This window comes from Lobosporangium transversale (genome assembly GCF_002105155.1).
Source record: "Lobosporangium transversale strain NRRL 3116 chromosome Unknown BCR41scaffold_54, whole genome shotgun sequence".
NCBI classification, from domain to species: domain Eukaryota; kingdom Fungi; phylum Mortierellomycota; class Mortierellomycetes; order Mortierellales; family Mortierellaceae; genus Lobosporangium; species Lobosporangium transversale.
The window spans coordinates 179,764-204,791 of NW_019029032.1; the positions used below are offsets into that span (position 1 = coordinate 179,764).

Below are 25,028 nucleotides of genomic sequence, written 5' to 3' on the forward strand. Positions count from 1 at the left end.
TTTGACTTAAAAAAAAAGGAAGAATGAGTGGCTTTTTTTTTACTTGTTGGATAGAGCTAGCATGAATCACAAGGCATACAATTGACTACGGCGCTTTCATTTTCTATTTATTTTACTAGAAGCGCTTGCTTGTAAGACGCAAATGACGCTGTCTGCACTGCGGTCGTTTCATAAACCATAAATAATGTTAAAAAACTATTAATCCCGTAGTCAATATATTAGTCATCATTCGCAACTGGTGGGCGCAGCACCTCATCCTTTTGTCTCTCCAGTTGTTGGTAGTTGGCCTCCTCTGCTCGCGTGGTAGGGTATCCACTGTCAAGACGCACAATAGCTATTCAAGGTTTCAAGATAATAAAAGGGGGAATAAAAATAGATGGTCAACTCTTGTTTGCTTTTTTAATAAGGGTAGATTTGTATAATTAGTGAAATGCCGCACTTGCCTTCAGTCATAATACTGCCATCAATCACCGTTGTCTTGAATTGATCCATATCAGGGCGTAAATCTGGATTTCTGGACTGCAGATCGCTGTAGCTTAACGAGTGCACGTCGGCGCCTATGCCATGCCAAAATATTGGAAGTTGGTTGAGTACCAGCGAGAGAGCATGAGGCTTATTTGAATTTGTATAAAAAGAATCAATGACCATACCAAGTCGGAGGGTGAGATCTTCAACACCTGCCCAAACCATGGACCCAAAATGTTCTGCATCAGGTAAGCCGAGCGTAAGAGTATTAACGTTATCCAATTGAAACATGGACACAGATCGTTCAAACTGAGAAAAAGTGAAGAAAAAAAAAAAAAAAAAAAAAAAAGTGTCAGAACTTCCATTTACAAAAAAAGAAAAAGAAAAGCTTCATTGGAAGATATACTTACATCCAACGAGATATTCTCGCTCCTCCAAATGTCAACAATGCCTGTCATGATCTTCCCTTCGACACGGAGGACCAAATTCTTGCAGTTTTCTATATGTATTACCAATAGAAAGTGTATGTATGTCCAAAGACTCAATTGCTGATCTGTACACATATGATATTTTTTTAATATTGATCTAGATCTTACCAATTGAGAGCTTAATAGGCTTGCCCTGAATAGTATAATCGCAGTTCTCGCAGTTCATGAGATAAAATGCCTTACGGTCCTCGACCTGAATCACTTTCTGGTCATCTTTAACATCTCTCTACAATAGATGAACATGTTCACATTCAATGTAAAAAAAAAAAAAAAAAAAAAAAAAATAATGAAGCGCTCTTTGTTAAGTTGTTGGAACCTTAATTTATAGCGGAAATTATTGTCGCCATTAAAATTCTAGTCCGAGTTGAATTGATGAACATTACAATGAGATGAGTCGCACTCTCCTTGGCGTTGACCCTCCCAGTAGTAGAAAGGGCTCTGGCCTGGCCTTTAACCGAATTCATGTTTCACAAAAAAAATAAAAATCGGGATCAAGAAGAGGGGAAAATCTTATTGGAGAGCAAAGTATGAACAATGTGGGGTGAGTGTCGTTTTTTTTTTTTTTTTTTTTTTTTAATGGCACCCTTTTTATATTCATGAAACAGGTCACGATGCACAAGCTACCAAAGCGACACACACATCACAAGAACCAAAAAGGGATAAACTGAATTAACGCGAAAACAGCCCATGGTTGTTTTCCGATCGTAATGAACCCTCCCCTTCCCTCATATTGACTTTGCCTCCAGTAAACGGAAGGATAGCATTTCTTTTTCAGTTGATTGCATTATCTCACGAATGGTGGCGTTGCTTTTCTCTCAGGGTTCAATGACGATAATGTGCATTCTCCTATCTCTTCGATCTATCACAGCCTAGATTCTCACTACAGCCCATACTATTGGAAAACAAGTAGAAATACACTTCAATTTCGCGGTATAGGACGCGCCTATATCCCTCTAAAGTGAAATGGTATCGCTTCCCTCTATCGAAACAAAAGCAGTTGATATGCTAATATTGTAAATATATAACTAAATATAACTAAAAAATACAAAAACTGATAGAGTTCTAGAGAGCTTGTTAATGGTTGAATAGATCTCAATTTTGGACGCGTAAGTTTTCAGGTTCCCAAGTACCAATGCACCACACACACATAAAAATAAAGTTACATGTGATTTGGGAGAGACAGATAGAAAAAACGTTGAACGGATTTAAGTGAAAAATTGATGCGGAATTAAACGCAAAAAAAAAAAAAAAGTACCATCAATTCCACACAACCTCCCTCATCACATTCATCAGAACACGGACAAGATTATATCAAAATGGCAGGACGAGGAGCAACTCAGAAGAATAATACTGCAGAGTCATCGTCTATAAAAGCATCTACACAATCCGTGACCAAGCGCAAGGTCGCTAGTACCACTGCTTCTTCTATAACTAAACCCACTTCCACACCAAAGATACAGGAAATAGGTGATAATAGTGGCAACAGTGATGACGATGACGATGACGATGACGATGACTCGGACAATTCGGAAACATCAGAATCTGACATTGATGATATCCCAGGTAACGAAGATCGTTCATGCTTTTTTTTTTATTTGGGTTATGGCATGTTGTACAATCACCACACGATCTCTTTCAACCCACATGTCCTGATACGTTGATAATATTGCTGATTATCTAATTATATGGTTTTTTCTTCATTACCTTTTTCTTTTGCTTTAAGAGCCAGAAAAATGGAGATTGATCACGGAATCGGGAATTCTTGATCAAGTCAAGGCTAGTGATGAGCGTAGGACAGCCGCTGGTAGTGACAGTAGATCACGTCGTCAAAATGGCGTTCTTGGGCATAGACATGGGGATACTGAAGTACAACCGGATTATATATTTGAGGGCATTTTTTTCTCCATCCCGACAACATGTCTTTTCATCGTCATGGACATCCTGGTCCACCGGCAGTATGGTGAGACATATTCTGGCCCTGATGCTCTACGCAAAGTCATCAAAATCTTTCCAGGTATTAAGAAAACTCTGTATCTCAGTAAATGCAAAGATTCTTTTAAAGCCTTGCGTATTTACAAAACTTAATCGATCTGATACTTTTTTTATCAATATTGAACATAGCAATCCTTATCATGGTATATTTCAGTAACAAACATAAGGCTCACAAACTCACACAGGCAGCCATGTTCATTGTCTCAATTATCTGTGGGTGCTACTTCCTACATACCATGTATCGGTCCCCTGCAATGGGCATCATGCTTCGCGCTCCTGGAGTCATCACAATTTTAGTCTACTGTATCGTGCAATTACATCTACTTCCTGCTGTTATCAGTTTAGCACTCTGTGGGCTCTATTACCAGTTCGGTAATGCAAAGTACAGCCATCCACGCCGCTAACTAACCCCAACTGTAATAAAGCCATTAAATTTCCACCCTACTCGTTTAGTGTATCTCATAATCTGCTAGTGATATTTCTTTCACGCTTGCTTGCCATCAGCTTCAAAATGACCCAACTGTAGCGCTACACTTATTTACTGTTTGTGTAGAATAATATAATTAGAGGCATGGTATAGTTCATCTTACTAAATGCTTTGATAACTAAAGTAATAAGGATTTGTTGCTAAACGAAAATGGGCCTTTTGTTTTGTTTTAACAAAAGTAAAAAACAAATAACATGCGGTTAGATCAAAAACAAACAAAGGATCCGAAAGACTACTACTTAAAATTGCAATGATTTACATACCACTCCCATCGGTTTGAATTCTCGGTTTCCCCACGTATTCTTGAAGCTGATGTAGCGGACGATGTCGTCGGGGTCAACCCAAGTGATGACCTCCTCCGATATCCTGGTGCACGGTCACTACGACTACTGGTGCCGATACCACTACCTGCTTGTCCCTCCCTTTCAATCATGTTTAGCGTTGTGGATGGCGCCATAACTTCTTGAAAGTCATCTATAGGCGTCGTTTCTGGGATGGAGTCCTTTCTTTGGCTGAAGTTGCCTTCACACTGCTGTGGTTGTTGATATTGATTATATGCTGAGGAAAGGGTGAATTGTCGGTTGTAATGGTTCGACCCGGTTGGGGAGGTATATTCCTGTAACTGTGGTGTCGTGTGATGAGCACGTCGACCTGCTCTGTCCAGAGATGAACTATGATCAGCGCAAGACGTAGATGATCCAACATGACCAAAGCCTCCAGTAATAATGCCTGATGCCGAAGAGCTTATTGATGCTGCTGCAGAAGTTGCCGCTGCTGCAGCCCATTCAAATGGACTCTTACGGCCGCTGGACGGTGGAGCGATCAGGCTCTTTTGAGTTTGTTGTGACCATCGTGAGGTCTGTTGCTGTTGCTGTGGTCTAGTGCCCGACGGCATTTTAAAAGAGCCAACATTTTGTCGCGTTGAGGATAATCCATGAGAAAAGGAGGGCAAGTTCGGATCAAAATCATGGCTCTTAGCAAGAGATACTGAGGGGGGATTCGTCGCAGATCCTTGCCGATGTGCGGACACTATTGTTGCAGCATTAGACGAGCGATATTGATATGAAGAGTCATCCGAAAATGATTCTGCTCTGAATGAAGCGCTACTGTCGTCATCTTCTTCAGTTGCTGAACTTAGGGACGTCGCTCTGAAAGTTTTGCTCTCAGGAACTGGTCGGCTAGGCGATCGGCTTCCATCTCCTATCTCGTTCCGGATGTCCATGAAGAGTCTTCGGAGCTGCTTGAGCTTTTGGCGCCTTGTCAGTGGCCTGGAGGTTTCTGAGGAGGTGGTGCTTTGATTTTGATCAAAGTCGACATTAACATGATCTTTATTCGAGGTTGTGCTTAAGGGATGTCTGGTGTCTGCTGCTGAGGATCCGGATTCGCCAGCGACATATGCGTGGTCTTGTCGTCCATTTCGTCCCTCAGCTACCCTCTCAGAGTTTGAAAAGACGCCCTTTAATGATGGCATAAAAATATGGTCATGCTCATGACTCATTTTATGGCTACCTTGGCGAGAAGTCAAACTAGCAACGCAGTCATCGTCATCGTCATCATCCTCTTCTTCAACATCATCCTCGTCTTCAGCTCCATGCTTCAAGCCTGGAGTTTCCCTAGACATACGACTATCAACTTTTGTCAAGCCAGATTCGAATCCATTCAATATACTTCCAGGACTGTACCCATAATCCATAGTCGACGTCTCTTCCCAGAAGCTCTCATTTCCATCCTCTTCAATAGCCCCGATCTCATCCGCAGCTGATGAGTTTCCTGTTACACTCGTTACCCTTTCTTGACATCCAGGCCCCGCAAAACAGGGCGTATTCAAGCAATCTTGATCTGCTATTGACCTATAAGGGAGTTGATCATCGATCTCCAGTTGGAACATGGCTTCATCGCGATCCGCCTCATGAATTCTATGCCTGCCGCTGTGGTGACGGTGGCCGTCATATCCCGCATCATTAGGAAATAGGGTATCAGAAGCTCTTAAGCGTTCAAGAGCAGCCTTTGGACTGATAGCCATCGGCTGTTGAGGGATGTTCAAGGAATCAGAATTAACGGGTATAGGTGACTTTAAAGGCCCAAGCTGACTCTCTGTTACACGCGATTCTGATTTGGTCTGATTTGGTTCGGCAAGAAATGGCCGGTGGCATATCTGGCATATCTGAGGCTCAGTTGCATTGGTTGGTGCGAGCACTGCTGTATATGATGGTTTAGTTAGATTATTAACGATTCCCGACTCTTCATCCTCATCATCATCACTGGTCAAATCCTCCATATGCGCTTTTGCATCGAGATCATCTTGTGCCACATTGGTCTCTTGGCCAGCAAAAAGTAAAAGACCACCGTCAAAGGTTGAAGCTCTCTTGCGACGTGCTGATTGCCCTTCTCCAGTAACATCGCTATTACTATTACTAGCGCTTCTCGGCCCTAAACCTTCTAAATCACGATCTGCAAATAAATTGGGAGATATTGAACCTTGCGAAAACTCGACTCCAGATAAGCCTGAAATTGAATACCTTGACTCTTCCGAAAACATATTTGGTATGCCACTAGAGGACGAGCGTCGTACACCTAATTGCTGTTGTTGTGTGCTCAATGAGAACCGTCGACTATTCATGGCTGGGTGATTGGTAGCAGACTGACTCTCCATGTCTAGGACTTCTCGATCCAGTGGGCGAGTTCCATGACCAGAACTCTCGGCATAGTTTGTGGTAAAAGAGTTGCGCTTTATTCCTAAAGGTGATCCTGAAGTCTTGAAGTCTTGAAGGGTAGGAATGAAAGGTGCACGAGGTGATCCATGTTTCTCTCGTCCTGGCGGTGTTGAAAATGTGACAAGCTGCCAGCTGGAAGACTTCCCATCTGTCGAGGAGGCAACCTCTTGACTGGTGCTTTTTACCGGATTTATGTCTCTTCCAAGGGGCTCATCTGGAGATTTCCTCATCAGTCTACATTCATCACATATGTGTCCATGAGGATTCTCTGCATCAGCAGCGTCGAACCTATTCCTGATCCGTCCAGTATTCTTGAGTAGCGGTGATTGCGAAGAAACAGCTTGAGTGTCAATGCTAGACCGATGCATTGCTTTACCATGCTTGGCTAGGTGAGCAATTGATTTAAGCGAAAACTCCTCTCCGTAAATGAACTTTAAAAAGTAAAAGCAAAAATAAAAAATATCTTCTCCTCTTTGACTCCGATCTGCTAGCAAATGACTATACAAAGATGTTCATATCTGTTAATTTCCGGTGATCAGGATAGTCGTCTAGCGCTATATCACGCCATCGCTATATGTCAACTCACTTGAATAGGAACCAATCGTAGCCCATGGTCAGATAAAGCATCTCAGCTGCCGTTAATGATTGATGTACTTCTCCATCTGCCCACAGCGATATCCTGAGTAAAGAGATGAAAAGTGGTGTACGATCCCATCCTATTGTTATTGGGTAATGCCAACAATCGTTATTGACAAGTAGTTGGCCTATAAGACCAGGCATGTACCAATCCCTCTGAAACTTTAGCTTCGTACCTGATATGCAATGAATTAACAGGCCTTTCAAGGGGTGGGACGGTGATCCAGTGGTGCTCCTGGATCTACTTGCGAGATCGATATCAACCGTGTCATCGGCAATGTGGGTCAGATACAAACGGAGGTAGTTCTGCGTCAATTCGACTATGAAATCACAATAATGTACATGCGTGTGCGGGCAAGCGTTAATCAGGGGTTATTCGTTCATATCTTATAAATAGGATTTTCTTAATTATCAAATAAATACATACTTAAATCCCAGCTCTTATAACCCTTCCAACTGATACCAAGGTTATCAGTATGCCCAGCCGGGAACTGAAGCTGGGCATCTGCAAAGTTCTGGGACCAATCAAAACATAACTTCCGACCACAGTATTTGTTTGCTTTAAACTTTTGAAAAAACTCGACTCCAGGGTACGGCGTTGCCACCAGTTTAAACTTTGAATATCGGCCAAACGAGTCCACTTTTTCAGATGAAGTTACCTTCAAGCCATATCTGATGTACGCAATTGGTCAGTGAAACAAATATAAAATGAATAATGTCAAAACCAATCTCTTTATATTTGCCGTTATAATAATGCGATAACCTAGCCTGCTGATGTCTATTGATCTCTCTTTTTATTATTATTATTATTATTATTGTTGTTGTTGTTGTTATTATTTGAACACTTACTTGACTTTGCGGTTCTCCACCATGAGATCGTTGATATAGGTTACCCCTAGTTGATGCAGTAACTCAATATCTTCCATTCGCTGCTTTTCTAGTGATGACTCATGATCCTCCTTGTCAGGGCTGTAAGGAAGAAGAGAAAAATTGCATGGTTCAAGGTGAGAATTGAAATAAACTCTCTGTTGCTGGTTAGAACAGTATAGCAATCAGTCGTATAGTAAAGGGGAAAAAAAGGGACAGACAGACTACTGACCTTTTCTCGCCAGTGCCGTAAAGAAACATCTTCCGTTTTTGATTTAGATCATTAAGTTTTTGGTTTACACTATGCATAAACACTTCCACTTCGTTGGACAGAGTAGCCGATCGGCAGACATTCTTCCCTCGCACCAATATACATGGAACCACAAACCGAGCCCTGACACGTGCAAAGTGCGACTTCTCAAATTGTTTTGACAACTCTTGTGTGTCATTGACTATAAAACAGAGCAAGATAAAAAACTAAATGTGAATATTATCATATCATGTCCATGAACCAGTCTAACATGAAAACTTGTATGAGGCCATAAAAAGTATAATGTAATCTCTAGCAAAGGGAATCTATGTCCATAAGGGAGTATGATCACGAACCTTTATCTTTGTTTTCTGTAAGCGAGATCGGTTCTTTTGTCCTCCTATCTGTGGTGGAGATAGAGGATGCTCTGGATTCGCTTGTTGTTGCTTTCCTCTCCGGCCTAGATATCCGAAAGGGAAACGGTAGAATGTTTCTTTTGGACTTGTCATGATCATTGCTTGTATCGGAATGCTGCTGAATAGTCTGAGGAGAGCGGATCATATCAAGCTCTGACCTGATATCCTGAAAGGACATCATCTCGCTTTCACTTAGATCAAAGCTTTGGTCAGCGGTCTCCTCGATCAATGTGCGACCAAAGCCTTCTTGATTTGACACTGTTCGCTGGGTATAGTCATCATTGTGGTTACCACTACTATTGATACTAATGCCATTAGCACCTGATCTTTGCGATAACAACATTGGTGATATATTCGAGAATGTATCTGAAGTACTTTGAGGAACTATGCTATGCGATGGCGATATATGAGATGATGCAGACTGAACACTGGTATTCTTGGTGAGAGACTCTGAATTTTTTGACAACTGTGCGTGATCTGAGTGCCTAGACTGGTCTGTCTGTGTGCTCTTTATCAAATCTCCAGCTTGATCCTTTTTGTGCGTCTGTGGCACCTGTTGTGTGGTTGAATGGACCCGTTGCTTCTCTAGAATGGCGATCTCCGAAGGATAGGATGAACAAAGCTGTCCGCCATGATTTGCGACGGTACCAACAACATAATCTTTCTCGAACAACGAAAAGCAATGCTGTAGCACTGCCTTGCACTGTGAGTGTAAGTGGACGATAGCGGTTTCAATTGAAGTTATAATTGAATTGCCCATTTATCACACAAGCATCCCATTGCATAGGTAGAATCGATCGACAAATAGTACAATTGAGTATGGAGTGGACATTGAGTAAGAAAAACATTCAATTAGGAACATGGCGAACCAGTCAGAAGTGAAGAAGAAAAAGAAAGACAAGATATGTGAATAAAACATTAAATATAAAAAATTCAATTAAAAAAAGCTCGAATAGATTTAACATCTTCATCGTTTTCATCCATGCCCTTGCATATCTTTCATAAAAAAATAAAATAATAAAGGTCGCGGGAGCAATAATGACGGCCTAAAGACATTTATCTGTGATCTCTCCTACTGATCTGTCCTTGTTCTTCACATGTCAAGTGGTGAACAAGAACTGCTTGCAAGTCAAGCACCGAACCCGTTTTTCATCGGCCCCAGGATCTATTGCTGCTCCGAAATTGTAGAGTGGGGAAGAAAGGACAGTCACCCTCACCTCTGGATCATCATGTTTAGCCGTATGTGAAGCGTCGTAGTGCAAATACAGGCTGTAAAGTCGATGAGCCTGGCTCTGTTGGCACAGGTTCGAGCTCATGGCAATAGGAACAGATAAGATGCCAAGTTTACAGAAGGGAAAAGGAAAAATTAAGAGAGCGGGTGTGTCACTGTGTGTGAAAGAAAAAGGAATGAAGCATAGAGCAGCAAAATGCAAAGCAAAGTAAATGGACTGATGAAGGAGGAAAAAAAAAAAAAAAAAAAAAAATAGAACTAGAAGGGAACTAGAAGAGAACTAGAAGAAAAAGAAAACAAAGACAGACAAGAGGAGGTAAAGGATAAAAAAAGCCCTCCAGCGATGAATGAGCGAATGGGCAATGAATGAAAGAAAGAAAAGGACGTGCCACCCATTTTCCTTTCCCTCGAAAAAGTATCTGTGCCCATGCCTTTCCTCAGAGTTTTTTTTTTTTTTTTTTCTTTCACAATCATCTTCTCTCTCGTCCTCCACTTACCCCCTTTCTTTTCTTTGCGTGGTGACCGGGGTATCGTTTAAGGGGTCGATCTGCCACTCCGGCACAAGGACATCGATGGCAATCATGGCATATTCGCCCTTTCACTCTTTTTCCCTTTAAACTTTGCGCTCCAGGCATCTTCCTCTTTTCCTCTTTGCGTTTTCAATTTTCAAAGTTTACCTTTCGCCCAAACTGAGTATTTTTATCCTTGTTACTTTTTTTTTCGTGTGCATCCGTTGTTAGATCTTTACCCCGACACTTTTTGATGAGCCCTGCCCCAACACTATTTTATTCCTCCACAAAACAACCCTTCAAGTTTGCCAGCTTGGACTCTCACAGTTTTGATTGCAACAACGTCTGTGCGATTATTCTAACATTGAAATTTTGGACATGTCCAGGCAAAATTCTCACGAAGAATGTGGCGAATTTTTTGAATACATTTATTTTTATTTTTTATTTTTTTACTCAGGCTTGTGACGGGCTTGTGGAGTAAAGAGATCAAATTGAGATTCGTGTCATGAGCCTCGGGAAAGGGACATTGAAACAGATCTCCAGATCTACTGCATATTACACTCTGGCATATCAGGCATTTTAGGAACACCATCTACAAGCATTTTAGTATTGGTTCCATGAGCAAGAAGTAAAATCTCTCGTCAGTATCCATGCATGCTTACATGTTGCTTTTTGATAGAATCAGCCAGGAAGCTAAAAAAAAAAAAAAAAAAAAAAAAAAAAAAACCACATATTACTTACCGCTTCCCAATTCCATACCAGGAGCCAACTCCTCCAATATATCAGCGGGAGGCTGACCACAGTCTTGCATCTGGATCATCAAAAGAGAATATATTAGAACACTGTGGGTCTTTACGAAGGCGAGTTGTGCCCCTTGAACTCATCAAATATAAAGAGAAAATAATAGATCAACAAATACTTACACCCTGCATAAGCTCGATCACACTCTTGGCCTGAGCGTCACTTTTTTCATCAAAGTCGGGTCGATCAAAAAAGGCGACGATCTCTGTGACATATCCATACTGTTTCTCGTACCGCGCATACTCCTCAGCCGATATTTTGTCTTTATTGTCCTTGAGCCATTGAGGATACTGCAAAATAGCAGAACAAATTAAATCAGATCGAATTATGATGACAGTTAATACTCCTGAACAGGAATGAAAAACATCTAAACATGTGGGTCGGTTGGAATGAGTTCATATTTTACCTTTTGTTTCAAATCCAACATAGGCTCGTAGAGGATATCCTTGGACATCAACTGCTCCATCATGCCTTCAAGTACATTCTGGAAATCACCGCCCTCAGCCATGCCCTCCATTTGCCTCATCATCTCAGCCATTAATGCTTCCTCAGACTCTTCAGCAACTTGGGCCTATGTTAATGACAAAAAAAGGAGGGAGAAGGAAGGAAGTTAGATGGTATTCACATTATTTGATCTCGCTTCGGCTTCCTTTTTTTTTTTTTTTTTTTTTTACAGCACTGAGCCCGATATCCAAGCATAAAGTAGACTGATAATAACAAAGACCTTCGTGCCCTCTACACCCAAACAATTTCCCTATAATCATGTCTGATTCCACTTTTAACTCTACTTACGTCAACCTGTTCTGAGCTATCCTTGAGTTTATCCATTGTTTTTGCAATTCTATCTTGGAAATTAGAAGCGCTAGCTGCCTTTGTTCCTGCTGTTCCCGCCGTTCCTGTTGCTCCTGCTCCTGATGAGGATGCTGGTCCTTTTCCATTGACATCTAATCCCTTGAACATCTCCTCGAAGGATTTTTGTAGTTCTGGATTGTTGTTCATCTCCTTCATTAACTCCTCCATACCTGAAGCCAGCTGTTTTGAGAACTCGGCATCTAATCCTCCCAATTCATCATCATCATCATCCAAAAGTTCCTCTGGGTGAAGTAAAAGTGACTCTGGTGTCTTTTCGACCTTGGATGATGTAGAAGTAGCAGATGATGTAGCTACACCAGTAGCTTTTTGGGTTGCAGTGGGCTTAACAGGTGTCGCAGCCTTTGCGGATGTGAAGCCATCCAGGGCACCTTTGTAATGCGCATCATAGCAGACAGATAACGTGGTTCGGAGCAATATTAAGTATGAGCACAAAAAAAAAGAGAGAGAGAGCCTTTCAAGAAGCAAATAAAATCGAAATACGAAGAAGTATGAAATGAACATTACCATCCAAAAAGTCGTCATCGAGGTCATCCTCAACAGATGGGTTCTTCTTGATCTCTGGCATTGCAAAGTGGTTTTTGAATATATGTGAGCGGTGTCTCGTTTTTGGTTATGTATCCTTTCGTTGGATGAGAAAAAGAAAAAAGGCTATCCTGTCGCTGGCTGGTCTAATTGGATGAGATGGAGAAAAAAGGAAAAATGAGGAAGGAGAAAAAGGCCAGTTGAGGAAGGAAAAAAAGGAGTTTGAGTAGAGAATGGAGTCGAATTAGCTGGCAAACCACTTGCACACTCTTCTTTGTAAAATATAGTTTGGCTTGTTTGTCATTCACGGACACCGTTTCTCGTTCGGAATACAGAGCTTTTGAATTTGATCGGATCACATGGCAGCCAAGACAAAAAAACTAAGGAACAAAACCGATCTTTTGTCGCTTTGAACAGTTAATTTTGTTTTCATCCAGGAAACCTGCTTGCTGTGCTTCACGGCTCTCTATTGAGGCGCACGAAGAGTTGCTATTTCAATAGGACACTCCCCACAGAAATATTATTGCTTGTTTAATTGTCTTAAGTAAGTTGCCAAGACTCAATGCCTAAATCCTGTATCCATAAAAATAACATTTTCAGGACCAAGAAACAAATTCTATTCTTTTGTAACCATTGCGAAATTTAATATACAGAAAAAAGTGCATGCAAATGGAGGATATAATTGTAGATTCTAAATATGCTGTTACTATTTAAATTATGAAACAATGAACGCGTATGCTTATATTTTTAATGATGGCCCTCACCATGGAAGACCCTAGCCAACTCTTTAATGGCATCAATCGTTCCAATAACTGCGCCAGCGGTCCCAATAATAACAACCAAGATCATAACCACCAACTCAGCCTTGTTAGTCTTCTTGAAGCCAAACAGCTTCAAATAAAAGAGGATGGGGAAAACGAATGTCAACATACCGTCGCTCATTGCGCCTAGCAGCGACATCATCTGGCCAAAATAAGGGAAGAACAGCGCGATGACTGTTACCAAAACCATGGAAGAGGTGCGAATTATGGCTCGGTACAGCCATTCAACCTTTGATGAGAAACCACGCGACTCCAGTTTGAGAGCATTTTCAATCTGGAGGTTGAAGGTAGTAAGGAAGAGAGGGATCGCCAACAAGACGTGAAGAGTAATGATGATGGTCGAGATGGTCCGGGTGGCTCCACCTGGCAAATTTTGGTAGATTGGCGACTTGACAATATCACCATAGATCGCATATCCAGAGATGGAGCATAGCACGTACAGAAGAGTGACAGTCAGCACCCCCCAAAAGATGATCTTGTTCCAGGCGCGCTTGTTCTTCATACTCTCCTCGACGTGAGGGAAAATGACATTTCCACCATAGGAAAAGGCAAATGTGGCTAAAGCGAGGGGTAAGTTTCGAGGAATGACAATGTCATGATGGATAGGCGCAAGTGAACCATCGGGCTTGGTCATCAAGCCAATATCTTTGGAATCGATAATAGCAGCAATCATGACAATGAAAACTACTATGGCCGTCGAGAGAGCAACAAAAATACTAAGGAATGCGACTTCACGCATAGTTTTTGTAACGATAATTGGTACAACCATGATGGCAGCTGCGATCATGATCCACTGCTTCAAAGTAATAGAACTGCCAACAGAAGAAGCAAGATCATGGATGTTGGTACCAGTAAGGATGAGATATAGGACGGGCCCTCCAAGAGCGATCGAATTGTAGAAAAAGGCAACGACAACCCTTCCTGTCATGCCAAAGGCAGCATGAGCAATATCAGGGTATTCTCTTAGGCGGGTACGACTACATTTTTAGCGAAAAAGAGATCATTATCAGTCAAAAATCAATAGAGCTGCACATATGCATACAATACAAACAAATGAACATACCCATCATAGTACAAGCACTTGATCAGCTTTTGATTAGCATAGATGGCCATAGCGCAAGCCAGAACCAAGATGACCAGGCCCACCCATCCGGCGTCACGCAGTGCTGCAGGCAGACCAAGTGTGCCTGCACCTGCAAGTACGCTTACAACATTGACATAAGCTTGGAAATTGGTAGCCTTTCCAGTAGGGGCATTGGCATAAATGTCACTCAGAGAACCGCTAGAAACGCTCTCAATGTCGACCTCTTGGAGTTTTTCAGAGGTATATTCAGCTTTGGCCATTATTATGGTAGTTATAAGACAATGTGCAGTGGGAAATGGAAGGAAAGTCCAATTGGAGATTAGATATGAGGGGTTTAAGGGATAGGTGGAAAGATGTAGCAGAAATCAAGAACTCCACGTTGAGAAGGTGGTGGAGAAAAGAAAAAAATATTAGTTCACTCTGTCTCTTTATAAAGGAATGATAGCACTTTACCTCCTTTCGTCAGAGCTGCTTTTTCAAGCACATTTAGCACTCAGCAATGGGAATGCAAGCTAATACAATAGATAACTAAGGACAGCTTAATTTGGGTTGGTCATCAAGCACGCCATTATTGCACAAGCCAGAGCTCTTAAATACAAGCGTGGATCAAATTATTTAACATTTTCTAGCAAACCATCGGCCAGAGCTACATTTGACAAGAAAACTAACAGATTAATAGTAAGCGAATGATCGGCCAGACATGAACAGCAATTAACTGATGCTCTCCCTCTTCATACTATATTGATGATAGGAGCAAAATGTATAGAACGGGAGTTGCATCGAAAGTCAATGAGCTTTAACCTTTTACTTGCTCACTCCAGCCTTTTTTTTTTAATTGCCGAATTGCCTCTGAGACGAGGGTCGCTGAGGAATCAGGCCAATCCGGACACAGGAATACAACCCATCAGATAACGCCATTTTCTGTATACGTGAGGCCTTTGCAAGCCATGACAAGCTCCGATATTTTATAAATGGACCCTGAACACTGCAAACCCTCTCGAAAGCGCGTCTAGAAGCAAGAAAAAGCCATTATAGGACAAAAGCTTGGATGGTAATCAAAAATTCTTTATAAGAAAAAATAAAGTCCTTACAATTTTTTTGAAACGGTTGGTCAAAAGCTTATTGTCCTCTCAATTTGTCTGTGCGTGGAACCGAAGCCATATTTATTCCCACATTTATTTTCTTTTTTTTTTAATACGTCAGGTAGACCCTAATCGAGACTCCCAGACACAATTATCTTACATTTAATACTCTTTTTTTTCTATTCATTTGATATTTCTTGCCGGCTACTCTTGCAGAGCATTTCTGCAAAGATTACTTAGAGTACTCATCTTACGCTCTTCCAAGTGATAGCTCAATGTAAGGCAAAGATCCAAGACGGACATACAATTTAATACACATCGAACACTCGTGAATATATAAAACAAAAAGTAAGAAAAAAGGGAAAGGCTTATGATGGAAGAGCATCCAAAGAATGATGATTAGTTTACTTAGTGGTTTTAAATAAATATTTTGTCAAAAAGGTGAAATGGTGTGATTTCTGCAGAAATCGTGCACACGAGCTGACATTAGAATTAGAAAACAGTTGCCATAGCCTCGGACTTGTGTATGACACGTACGACCACCAACATTGGTAAAAAAAAACCCCCCCTAATAGAAGTTTCTTCCAGTGACGTGTTGCTGAGAAAACCTACTGTTGAACATTTTTATTAACTTTATTCCGGCTAGATAGAACATTGAGATTTATAAGGAAATGATGCCGTGAGTAACCGAGTTGTCCTCGGCACTCCTCCAAAAAAATTATAGCTTCTTGATCTGGACACGAGAGGCAAGAAAGCCTCTTTAGAAGTTCAGCTCAAAATAACAGCTTTTTTTTTTTTTTTTTTTTTTTTTTTTTTTTGATAGGATGACGGCGCACCTGACAATGAGACCACTAATTTTGCAAAAATATCGAAGTGAATGGTGTAGCAACATGTCTCGCCGATACGGAAATCCAAAAATGACCTGCACGTGCGGGTTTGAACGCCACCAAAGTATTGTAGCACGTGCCTTAAATAGAAAAATGTCCCCGTGCATCTTGTAATTGGCTGGTTTATTAGAAATTTCCAAGCACAATTCGTATTTGTAAGATCATGTCAAATTACGTTGGATGGATCAGGTTGGGTTCCTGGGTAAAACATTATATAGCCCGTTTCATTTGGTCGCGATACCTTATATTTTTTGAATACTTTCGATTGTATTGGCAGCCAATTAGCTCGCTTGTTACGAGTATTGTTGCAAGTCCGTCACGTAGTGAGATGCCACCAGAACAATTCAATCATCGTTTTTAGATTAAAAATATAAGGTATCGTGACCAAATAAAAATGGCGATAAGAGTTGGCTTAAATCGATCGGTTTCAGCTACAGGACTAAATTTGTATTAGACTATGGATTTGCTTTCGTCCGAGACGGCCTGATTGGATTTGTCGATCTATTCATTTATTGCATGTGAACATTGAGCACCAAAAACAGAAATAAGGGTGGAGACATTGATGATTCAACCAGTAGAATCTCCCCGGAGAATTTCAATGGATCCCCTCCATTCCTTAGAAAGATGAAGGAATCGTTTTTTATCAATATGACAAAAAACAAAGATAATGTACATGTAACTTGCTCGCCTGATGGTAGTACAGATCCATATATATATAGCTTTCTTATCCAAGAGTGGAAGAGATAACTCAAATCCTCATCTATCAAGCGAAAAAAAAAAAAAAAAAAAAAAAAAAAACGGGACCTAAATGTGCATATTGGTGCTAAGAGTTTTGGCTGTATACATTCCTTTTTTTTCTCAGTCTTTATTTGCAATTGCATAACTTTCTTCCATGTGGAGGTGTTATTAGTCGCAGTAAACCATGTGCCTTTGTGCAATGTGTTTTTGTCTTTTTTTTTTATGAATGGGCGGATCATGTTCCTAGAGGCCAGAGAAAGCGATCATTTTGTTTTTCGTGATGTTTTTATTCTCCACAGATTTTACTTTTCTCTTAACTGGAAAGATGAAAGTACAATGTGCCAATCTAACGGCAAATCATCTGTCGGAGAAATGTCTTTTTTTAAAAAGATAACTCTATTTGGTAGAGTAACTCATGATCTCAATACTTTTTTTGTTGACACATAATAACCCCGATCATTCCATACACATATCCCGCTTGAGATCATAAAAAGGGGTTTAGCCAAGTTTCCTTCCCTGTGCAAGGGAAAAGAAAGCGATAGGAGATTGCATAAACAGGTCTTTTGCCGTTTTTCCATTTTCTTTCACGTCTTGACATGACAAGATTGGGTGCGAGAGCATGCACCATGCACGAGTTAGTGCAAAAAAAAAAAAAAAAGAAAAAAGAAAAAAAGCTTACTCGAACAATGAAATTGTTGAGCCATATTAACATAATGCATGATGTCAATAGCAAAATTCATAAGCAATTTCTTAGTAGCCAGTGTTTGGAGACTATGCACTTTTAGTTTATTGTTTAGTTACACAGTTACACCCAGGACAGAAGTTATGAGCGTAATAGACATGTCAGTAAGCCATCCTTCTTGACAATCAATCGATTTTGTGATTTTATTTCAAGTATAAAATGAGAATGCAAGGCAGTGCACCGCCTCTTCAGTTTCCTACAATTAGTCGTACGGGTCAATGCAATATAGCCTTGATTGGTAACAAAACCAGTTCAATAACGCTGTCAATCATAAACGAGTAAGGATTCGCTGAGCGGCGCAGGATAGCAAGAATTTTTTTTTTACGCCCACTCTCTTGCTTGCCCCATTTACTTTTCTTCAATATTTCTACGCTTTTCCAGAGTCTTTTACATGCATGTTTTATATACTTCTGTCTTAAGATCAATATCCAGTATTCTTTTTTGAATTCAATTTTACAATATCTGTATAGTTCCCGTTTTGGAACCGTTCATTCAAATAAATATCGATCGCCTTATCAACTTTGTTTTTCTTTTTTTTTCCCTTTTTTGAATGAGAGCAATCCATTTCGGGCTGGTCGTGGTAACGCATCCGAGTAGCTCTGAGCCTACTGTGCTTGACTGGACCACGGAGATATTCCGAGCAATTCAAAAACATTTGTCCACCCAAAAAAAACCTATTCAGATCAATTTTTTTTCTTTTTTTCCACGCTAGAATAATGTCAGAGAATAATGACAAAGTTTATTTTCCCACTTGAAATTAAACTCGCTCATTCATTCAAGCTAACCGAATACACCTTCATTTCCTCTTGTGGTAAGTAAGAAAGTAACACATGCTCTTTTACTCTTATAGACGTTGGATAAATTAATATTGGAAAAGGTTCACACGAGCGAACGTGTGTAATTTATTCCAAGGCAGTTAGCCTATTTTATTTGTTCTGAGAATTCAATCACACCCATCATCCTCCATCATTGTGCATGTCCTTTGATTGGCATAAATATCGACACCACCTTTTTCATTTTTTTTTTTTTTCTTCCTTCCTTTTCTTGTTGAGAACCCTCTCCTTTCGCTCTCTCACTCTTTGATTTTACTCTTTCACATTCACCCGCACTCAACTATCTCCTCCTCCTTTCCTTCTTCATCCGACATTCTCATTCATCCATAAACTCTTTATCCTGATCTCCATACGTCCTTGATTCAACTTGCTCTTCCTATAATATAGTGCAATGGAGGAAGTACATGAACCACATCAATCAACTGATATTGAAAAATTCAGCCATGAGCCTCCACATGACATGAAGGAGGTTGAGGAGGACTTGGCTACCAACATTCAAGTTGCTGGTCCTATTCCTATCGCTGGTGGTCTTATTATCGTTAGTAAGTGTCACCCCCGCATCAATTTTATTTGATATCCTGCTCAGTAAACAAATTTGTTGACCTCGGTATATTTTTTTTTTTTTTTTTTTTTGCTAATATCTCTTTGCAGCTGAGCTTTGTGAACGTTTTGCATACTATGGTGCATCTATGTTGTTCCAGCGTTACATGTTGGAGCATCTGTTGCTTTCAAAGGGCACAGCCACAGCCATTTCCCGCGGATTTAGTTTCTTTTCATACATCACATCGATCTTTGGTGCTGTTGTTGCTGACAAGTGGCTCGGAAAGTTTAAGACAGTTCTTATTTTCGCTATCGTCTATACTCTTGGTTTGATTCTCCTGACTGTATCCGCAATCGACAGCCTTAAGGATACTCTCGGCCTGCCCGGTTTCATTGTTGCCTTGTACTGCTTGATCTCATGGGGTACCGGTGGTATCAAGTCCAACGTCTCAACTTTCGCTGCAGAGCAGGTCCCTGAGGAAGATTACGCCCACCCAAAGAAGGCAGGATATACCATCAACCACGCTATCACTGTCGAGCGTATCTTCCGTTACTTTTACATGGCCATCAATGTCGGAGGTCTTCTAGGTCAGGGTATCACCCCTACGGTCTCCGACTATGGTTGGGATCTTGCTTTCATGATCCCCGCCATCGTCTTTGTCATCGGCATCATTGTGTTTGCACTTGGAAAAAATAAGTACTATGATCGTCCTCCTAACGGTTCAGTTCTCGCCAAGAGCTTCAAATGCGTTATTTATGCCTTCCGTCACCGCAGCAAGCGTGCTCCAGGCACTCATTGGATCCAGGCTGCCAAGGTTCCTTCAGCCAACCAGCCTCTGCCATGGGATGAAAAGTATGTCGATGATATGGAGCGTACCTACCATGCCTGCAAAGTTTTCATGGTCTACCCTCTCTACTGGGCCTTGTACAACAACATGAACGACAACTTTATCAATATGGGTATCAACATGACACGTCCAAACTGGCTCAAACCTGAGATGTTGTCGTTCGTCAACTCAGCCGTCATTGTTATCTTCATTCCTATCCTCGACATGTTTATTTTCCCCTTGCTTCGTAAAGCCGGATTCCGCCTTGGACCAATTAACCGAATCGTCATTGGCTTCTGCATTGTGACCTTCTGCTTCGTCTATGTCACAGTCCTCCAGCACTTCTTATACAAGAGCGGTCCATACTACGATTTCTCTGGCAAGGACCCTAATGATCCAACCCGCACTATCATCATACCTCAAAAACCCAATTACCCCATCAACGATTTGACTATCTGGACCCAGATGCCTGCATACATCTTTATCGGTATCTCCGAGATTTTCGCATCTGCAACTGGTCTGGAGTTCGCATTCAAGTCCGCAGCGCCCGAGCTCAAGTCGGTAGTTATGTCTTTGTTCTTGGCCACCAACGCATTCGGTTCTTTGATCGGTATGATTCTTGCCATCTGGAGTAACGATCCTAACTTTGTATATGTATATGGTGCACAAGCTGGAGCCATGTTTATCGTGACAATATTCTTCGCATGGCGTTTTGCCAGGTTGGATGACATAGTCTAAACCTTAGAAGGATTGAGAAAAAAAAAAATGCCCATGTTGGCTGTAATGTTTCTTGTGCATATATATAAATAATAAAATCTACGAGTAATTTATTCATCCATATTTTTATAAATATCAAACAACGAATGGTTTTTAACGATTAAAGTAATATGCATGGATCAATGCATGTAATAATCTTGATAATTGGGGGGTAGGAAAACATAGAATCCTGTGAGAAGCGTTGGATAATCCTCAAACAACCTCGAGACCCGATCAATAACACCTGAAACATCAATGCTACGCAAGGTGAGGTGAATATGAGGAAAAGATTCACATTTCATACATGGTTAATATACACATTTCCACTACACAAAACACGCATTTTGCCTTTTTTTTTTTTATATTTTTTTATTATTTTTACCGACGACTATTAAAGTCACTCAGGATATTCAGGAATTCAATATATATTTCAGGTCGATCTCGTGACTTGTCCATAACTTGGTCAAGGTAAACCAATGCATCTTTGCCGCATAGCCTACGACACTGATTTGATGCTAATCCGATGGGTGTTGTTACGTCTACGGAAGTAAAGGCTGATGTTCTAGCGGAGTTGTATTCAGTAATTGAGCGTAGCAAGTTGTCTATTGATGGCAAAACAGGTCTTCTTTGCCCTTGCTCGCGAGTTGGTGGTGGTGGCGGAGTCATGGTATACCTTCAAGAATTTTTTTAAAAAAAACGGACGATGCACTATGGTGTAGAGCTGGTTCTTTGTTAACCGATTAGTGTAACAAGCCGAGTCTGATACAGAACGTGGAAGTGCAATGGCGCGTAGTGGAAACGAATAAGGAAGCAAAAGAGAGGCACAAATGAAGAAGAATGAAGGAAAAGAAAGGGAGAGAGGATAAAATAAATAGAGTAAAAGCAAGGCTATGGAAAAGGCGTCAGAGGGTATTTGCTCCATTCATGCTATAGGTTTAGATCATTAGTGGTAACGTACAACTCCAACCACCTCAGGACTTCAGTTTTAATTTATCATTCTGCGTTCCACATTTATCAAAAATAAAAATAAAAAAAAGGTGTGCTATTAAAAGCCAAGGATGTCCAAGTTGCGCTCAGAGATCTCCTTATATGCCTTCGTTTTCTTCCACTCAACATACGATGGGATGGCATTCACCTTTTCCCACACGGCCCAAATGGCGGGTGTGCGTTCTTGAGATACGAACTTGTCCTGTGTTAATGCCACAACCATATTCACAGCAATAACCAACTTGAGGTCGGCAAGAGAAAGCTTTCAAGTTTATAACAACCGAGACAGGAGTACGTTCAGTAAAAAAAAGATCTCATTGATGTATTGAGCTACGAAAAATGTTTTTTTTTCTAAACAATTATAGTGTTACATCCCGCTTCAATTTTTTCTTACCTTGTCTCCCACATAATGCCCATTTCTACCATTGGCCACCAAGTGCCTCTCATGTGTCACCAGGAAAGGTGGTAGTGCTTCTGTGAAGAATCTCTCCGTCATCACATCCTTGTACGCAGCGTCTTTAACAACTGCAACTCTAAGGAGGTAGTAACTGATTAAGCTTTGGATTGATGATGCAAACGCGCGCACTTTAATTTCGTCGTAGTCATCTCCATTTCCATAAAGACGGAATTTTTTGGACAAGTAGTGCTCAATTGTATCCGACTCTGGGACTTCCACGATCTGCCCTGAGGCTGTTGTCTCATAAAGCACTGGGAGAACACCAAAGAGAGTGTCTTTCTTCTCAGTGTTGGCCCAGTCCTATGACGACGAGTAACCAAGAAAATAAACCATGTTGGATGAAATATCTGTTAGCAACTATAGACCTCTGATAGAATCAAGATGTCAGATAATTATGGCAAAAAAAAAAAAAAAAAAAAAAAAAAAAAGTATACTTCAGGAAAAGCACATTCCCATTTGGCGCCAGAAGTAGCGAGGATCAAACGAGAAGCATAGGCAAGGCCATGAAGCTTGAAGTATTTGAGCTTAAAGGTGTTATCTTGTCTATAAATATTGTGGTTCAAAACATTACGTGAATCTTCTTCGAACGTCCGGGCCATGGCTGCAGTGGAGGAGTGGTAAAGTCGAGAACAAATTGGGCGGGAATAAATTAGGAGAATTAATAAAGATCGCAGAATTGATGGGAATTGAAGCTATTTTATACTGAAGTACTAAATCAAATGAAACGAGCGGCGTATCTAAAACAAAACGCCAATGTCGATAGTTGTTTCTTTCTGCTGCGCAAGGACGCAGGAATGTTGTCGATGAACTCGTTTCTTGTCATTGATAGTGCTGACTAGTGAATGCGGCGCGCAGTTACTCTGGACCGACAATTCCCAAAGTAGTACGTCCTTTAATGCACTCGGAAATGTTGTCCGATTCGTTTGGTCAGTAATTGATATATGTATTATTTATTCAAAAATGATGATTGATTGATTTGGTGGTGACAAGTTTTGAATGAGAGGTGTGTGTGCATGCGGTATACGTATACATGTGGTATGGTATAGCGTATATTGCGCTTATCGTGCTTTGTCAAGCAGACTCAGATCTATGATGTGTTTCTGTCTTCGCAATGTTTCCTATTATGACTGAACTTTCTGGAAGTTGTGTTTTTGTACACTGGCTTGCATTTCAATATTTTCTTCTCTGCGGCGTTGATCTCTCTCCTCCAACTCACTCTCTTTGTCTTCATCACTATCGGCGTGATGCCCCTTCCAGAGCTTAACTTCAACTTTGAATAAGAGTTTTTGATGGGCTTCGATATTACAATCAATGCATTGGTCACTGATTCCGTGGTCATCTACATCGCTATCATTGTCTTGATGATTGTCTTTGCTACCCTTTATTCCCAATCTTTCCTGATCCTCAGCCTCCTCTGCTAATTCTTTAATCATGTTTTGCTCTTCATACAGCTTCGATTTACTGAGTGACTGCGCATGCTGAATCGAATTAGGACCATTGTGGGTGTCAAATATTTTCTGCTCAATGTCCAAATATTTATCTTCCTTTGTCTCAGTTTTGGAGACTATCGCCGGCGTTGGAGTAGCTTCACAGGCTTTAGTCACTGTTTTTGTCGACATCACTGTGGTGGTCATGGTCTTTGTGATCGTCGTAGTTGCTGTCAACTGCTCTATAGCGGCTCCTTTCATCTCATATTTTCCGGGATCACCTGCTGAGTCGCTGGCATTGACAATGCCCTCAAGCGCGTAATCGATCTCAGCAGTCAAGTCGACACCATTGTTGCAGAGACAAAGGACTTTGACTGAATTAGAAACTGGAATATGGATGCATCGGTTGATCTCTCCTTTATAGTGTGCTGAAGCTTTGGAGGGTGTGAACTCGATGATACGGCCCGCATCCTTAGGATCACCCCTTTGAAGACAACGTATGTGACAAAGGAACGTAAAGGATTTGCAGAAAGGCGAGACAGCTGAGGCAGCAAGCTCATCATGCTTAAACTTGGACGAGTCATAAAAGGCATACGTTGGGTTGGGCTGAATGATGCGTGATAATTTGTCAATAATATGTGGGCTCAGTTCTTGTTCTGCAGTATTTGTTGTTGATCGTGCGCCCTCTTTATCTTCAGCAGAGACGAAGCAGAGTGAGGTAACAAGGACAAATGGAAACATGAAGATCATGCTTGTGGTTGGTCGTTTCATTGTCACAAGCGATGAATTTCTTGTATATATAATGGTATAGTGATCGGTGGTAGAAGAGTGTTTGTTTAATCTATTTTTCAAAATGAGAAAGAAAAAAAAAAAAAGACTCCATGTTTGACATGATAAAATAAGGCACAGGAGTTTGAATAGATTCCAATAAGGAGGAAACATTATACTCGTTCCCTAAACAGAAAGGAATGATACGATCAAGTGCCTAATAGAGCAGATACTGCTGCTGTGCTGTACATGCGTGTTTTTTAAAATGAAATATAATCCTATTAATCCTACTAAGCTCACTTTTTTTTTTTTTTTTTTTTTAAAAAAAAAAAAGCACATGTAGACAAATTGGCTTTAAGCATTATGATAGTGAGTGGTACGCTGCTCTACGCATGGTTCAAGGATACAAATATTGTCCTAGTACCGAATAAAGAGTTTGAAGCAGAGAGGAGGCGTGTGCAATTCTGTTTGCTAGTGAGTGAAAAGAGAGAAAAGGACAACAGATACTCCACATGCCTCACAGAGCATGGGTACTTTTTTCTTTCTTTTTTTTTTCTTTGCCATTTGAGGACAGGTGAGTAGATGGAGAATTGTTACACGATCTCAATATTGCCATGAATATGTTTATGTAGTTATACATGTGTACTGTATAGATATAATATGTATATTTGTATAAATAATGCCTTTTATTGTAAACACAAACACAACATTACGTAGGGCGAATATCGCTTAATTTGCCTCCTCTGAGACCACAAGGCGGTGCTTGCTGCAGTGCGTCAGTGAGCCTTTAACATTGCTTTTGGTTTGGGGCACCTGCGTATGCATTGT

At 40.8% G+C, this 25,028-nt stretch overlaps 10 protein-coding genes across 10 annotated transcripts; 2 read left to right on the forward strand and 8 right to left on the reverse strand.

Moving 5' to 3' along the window:
• Positions 1-93: 93 nt before the first annotated feature.
• Positions 94-1,500, reverse strand: BCR41DRAFT_389821 (hypothetical protein). The gene is made up of 6 exons (XM_022028166.1): positions 1,337-1,500; positions 1,062-1,179; positions 876-964; positions 651-774; positions 444-557; positions 94-334 (listed from the first exon to the last, which is right to left on the reverse strand). The coding sequence occupies exons 1-6, from the start codon at positions 1,415-1,417 to the stop codon at positions 219-221; spliced, it is 642 nt and encodes a 213-aa protein (XP_021876786.1). The 5' UTR covers positions 1,418-1,500; the 3' UTR covers positions 94-218.
• Positions 1,501-2,208: 708 nt separating this feature from the next.
• BCR41DRAFT_389822 (hypothetical protein) lies at positions 2,209-3,385 on the forward strand. Its single transcript, XM_022028167.1, has 3 exons — positions 2,209-2,516; positions 2,677-2,967; positions 3,075-3,385. The coding sequence occupies exons 1-3, from the start codon at positions 2,270-2,272 to the stop codon at positions 3,347-3,349; spliced, it is 813 nt and encodes a 270-aa protein (XP_021876787.1). The 5' UTR covers positions 2,209-2,269; the 3' UTR covers positions 3,350-3,385.
• A 30-nt stretch (positions 3,386-3,415) lies between these two features.
• On the reverse strand, positions 3,416-6,621 carry BCR41DRAFT_192368 (hypothetical protein). Its single transcript, XM_022019829.1, has 2 exons — positions 3,696-6,621; positions 3,416-3,588 (listed from the first exon to the last, which is right to left on the reverse strand). The coding sequence occupies exons 1-2, from the start codon at positions 6,512-6,514 to the stop codon at positions 3,573-3,575; spliced, it is 2,835 nt and encodes a 944-aa protein (XP_021876788.1). The 5' UTR covers positions 6,515-6,621; the 3' UTR covers positions 3,416-3,572.
• Positions 6,622-6,959: 338 nt separating this feature from the next.
• Positions 6,960-9,717, reverse strand: BCR41DRAFT_192372 (hypothetical protein). The gene is made up of 5 exons (XM_022019830.1): positions 9,533-9,717; positions 8,256-9,018; positions 7,882-8,101; positions 7,632-7,751; positions 6,960-7,102 (listed from the first exon to the last, which is right to left on the reverse strand). Exons 1-5 carry the CDS (start codon positions 9,629-9,631, stop codon positions 7,051-7,053), a joined length of 1,254 nt encoding a protein of 417 aa, XP_021876789.1. The 5' UTR covers positions 9,632-9,717; the 3' UTR covers positions 6,960-7,050.
• A 744-nt stretch (positions 9,718-10,461) lies between these two features.
• BCR41DRAFT_362331 (Pex19 protein family-domain-containing protein) lies at positions 10,462-12,554 on the reverse strand. The gene is made up of 6 exons (XM_022025713.1): positions 12,234-12,554; positions 11,649-12,097; positions 11,263-11,427; positions 10,979-11,146; positions 10,797-10,866; positions 10,462-10,647 (listed from the first exon to the last, which is right to left on the reverse strand). Exons 1-6 carry the CDS (start codon positions 12,292-12,294, stop codon positions 10,601-10,603), a joined length of 960 nt encoding a protein of 319 aa, XP_021876790.1. The 5' UTR covers positions 12,295-12,554; the 3' UTR covers positions 10,462-10,600.
• A 356-nt stretch (positions 12,555-12,910) lies between these two features.
• On the reverse strand, positions 12,911-14,538 carry BCR41DRAFT_328010 (transmembrane amino acid transporter protein-domain-containing protein). Its single transcript, XM_022021685.1, has 2 exons — positions 14,136-14,538; positions 12,911-14,049 (listed from the first exon to the last, which is right to left on the reverse strand). Exons 1-2 carry the CDS (start codon positions 14,414-14,416, stop codon positions 12,999-13,001), a joined length of 1,332 nt encoding a protein of 443 aa, XP_021876791.1. The 5' UTR covers positions 14,417-14,538; the 3' UTR covers positions 12,911-12,998.
• A 4,097-nt stretch (positions 14,539-18,635) lies between these two features.
• Positions 18,636-20,666, forward strand: BCR41DRAFT_362334 (POT family-domain-containing protein). Its single transcript, XM_022025714.1, has 2 exons — positions 18,636-18,980; positions 19,090-20,666. Exons 1-2 carry the CDS (start codon positions 18,830-18,832, stop codon positions 20,541-20,543), a joined length of 1,605 nt encoding a protein of 534 aa, XP_021876792.1. The 5' UTR covers positions 18,636-18,829; the 3' UTR covers positions 20,544-20,666.
• A 35-nt stretch (positions 20,667-20,701) lies between these two features.
• Positions 20,702-21,227, reverse strand: BCR41DRAFT_400874 (hypothetical protein; the record flags this gene model as incomplete). Its single annotated transcript, XM_022029171.1, has 2 exons — positions 20,702-20,819; positions 20,944-21,227. The coding sequence occupies 2 exons, from the start codon at positions 21,225-21,227 to the stop codon at positions 20,702-20,704; spliced, it is 402 nt and encodes a 133-aa protein (XP_021876793.1).
• Positions 21,228-21,606: 379 nt separating this feature from the next.
• Positions 21,607-22,604, reverse strand: BCR41DRAFT_374750 (hypothetical protein; the record flags this gene model as incomplete). The annotated part of the gene is made up of 3 exons (XM_022026897.1): positions 21,607-21,810; positions 21,943-22,305; positions 22,440-22,604. The coding sequence occupies 3 exons, from the start codon at positions 22,602-22,604 to the stop codon at positions 21,607-21,609; spliced, it is 732 nt and encodes a 243-aa protein (XP_021876794.1).
• Positions 22,605-22,993: 389 nt separating this feature from the next.
• Positions 22,994-24,267, reverse strand: BCR41DRAFT_362336 (hypothetical protein). The gene has a single exon (XM_022025715.1). It carries the CDS (start codon positions 24,201-24,203, stop codon positions 23,127-23,129), a length of 1,077 nt encoding a protein of 358 aa, XP_021876795.1. The 5' UTR covers positions 24,204-24,267; the 3' UTR covers positions 22,994-23,126.
• Positions 24,268-25,028: the final 761 nt, after the last annotated feature.

Excerpts from the sequence above, each read along its gene's own strand:
- BCR41DRAFT_389821 (XM_022028166.1), bottom strand. The coding sequence starts at position 1,417 with ATGAATTCGGTTAAAGGCCAGGCCAGAGCCCTTTCTACTACTGGGAGG. Across the intron at positions 1,180-1,336 it reads AGAGTGCGACTCATCTCATT|AGAGATGTTAAAGATGACCA; the intron begins GTAATGTTCATC and ends CATCTATTGTAG. Across the intron at positions 965-1,061 it reads GCCTATTAAGCTCTCAATTG|AAAACTGCAAGAATTTGGTC; the intron begins GTAAGATCTAGA and ends TAATACATATAG.
- BCR41DRAFT_389822 (XM_022028167.1), top strand. The coding sequence starts at position 2,270 with ATGGCAGGACGAGGAGCAACTCAGAAGAATAATACTGCAGAGTCATCG. Across the intron at positions 2,517-2,676 it reads TGACATTGATGATATCCCAG|AGCCAGAAAAATGGAGATTG; the intron begins GTAACGAAGATC and ends TTTTGCTTTAAG. Across the intron at positions 2,968-3,074 it reads AGTCATCAAAATCTTTCCAG|CAATCCTTATCATGGTATAT; the intron begins GTATTAAGAAAA and ends TATTGAACATAG.
- BCR41DRAFT_192368 (XM_022019829.1), bottom strand. The coding sequence starts at position 6,514 with ATGCATCGGTCTAGCATTGACACTCAAGCTGTTTCTTCGCAATCACCG.
- BCR41DRAFT_192372 (XM_022019830.1), bottom strand. The coding sequence starts at position 9,631 with ATGAGCTCGAACCTGTGCCAACAGAGCCAGGCTCATCGACTTTACAGC. Across the intron at positions 7,752-7,881 it reads TACGGCACTGGCGAGAAAAG|CCCTGACAAGGAGGATCATG; the intron begins GTCAGTAGTCTG and ends TCTTCCTTACAG. Across the intron at positions 7,103-7,631 it reads GTGGAGAACCGCAAAGTCAA|TCGAATTGACGCAGAACTAC; the intron begins GTAAGTGTTCAA and ends GTGATTTCATAG.
- BCR41DRAFT_362331 (XM_022025713.1), bottom strand. The coding sequence starts at position 12,294 with ATGCCAGAGATCAAGAAGAACCCATCTGTTGAGGATGACCTCGATGAC. Across the intron at positions 12,098-12,233 it reads CGATGACGACTTTTTGGATG|GTGCCCTGGATGGCTTCACA; the intron begins GTAATGTTCATT and ends CGCATTACAAAG. Across the intron at positions 10,648-10,796 it reads TGGTATGGAATTGGGAAGCG|ATGGTGTTCCTAAAATGCCT; the intron begins GTAAGTAATATG and ends AAATGCTTGTAG.
- BCR41DRAFT_328010 (XM_022021685.1), bottom strand. The coding sequence starts at position 14,416 with ATGGCCAAAGCTGAATATACCTCTGAAAAACTCCAAGAGGTCGACATT. Across the intron at positions 14,050-14,135 it reads AAGTGCTTGTACTATGATGG|TCGTACCCGCCTAAGAGAAT; the intron begins GTATGTTCATTT and ends CTAAAAATGTAG.
- BCR41DRAFT_362334 (XM_022025714.1), top strand. The coding sequence starts at position 18,830 with ATGGAGGAAGTACATGAACCACATCAATCAACTGATATTGAAAAATTC. Across the intron at positions 18,981-19,089 it reads TGGTGGTCTTATTATCGTTA|CTGAGCTTTGTGAACGTTTT; the intron begins GTAAGTGTCACC and ends ATCTCTTTGCAG.
- BCR41DRAFT_362336 (XM_022025715.1), bottom strand. The coding sequence starts at position 24,203 with ATGAAACGACCAACCACAAGCATGATCTTCATGTTTCCATTTGTCCTT.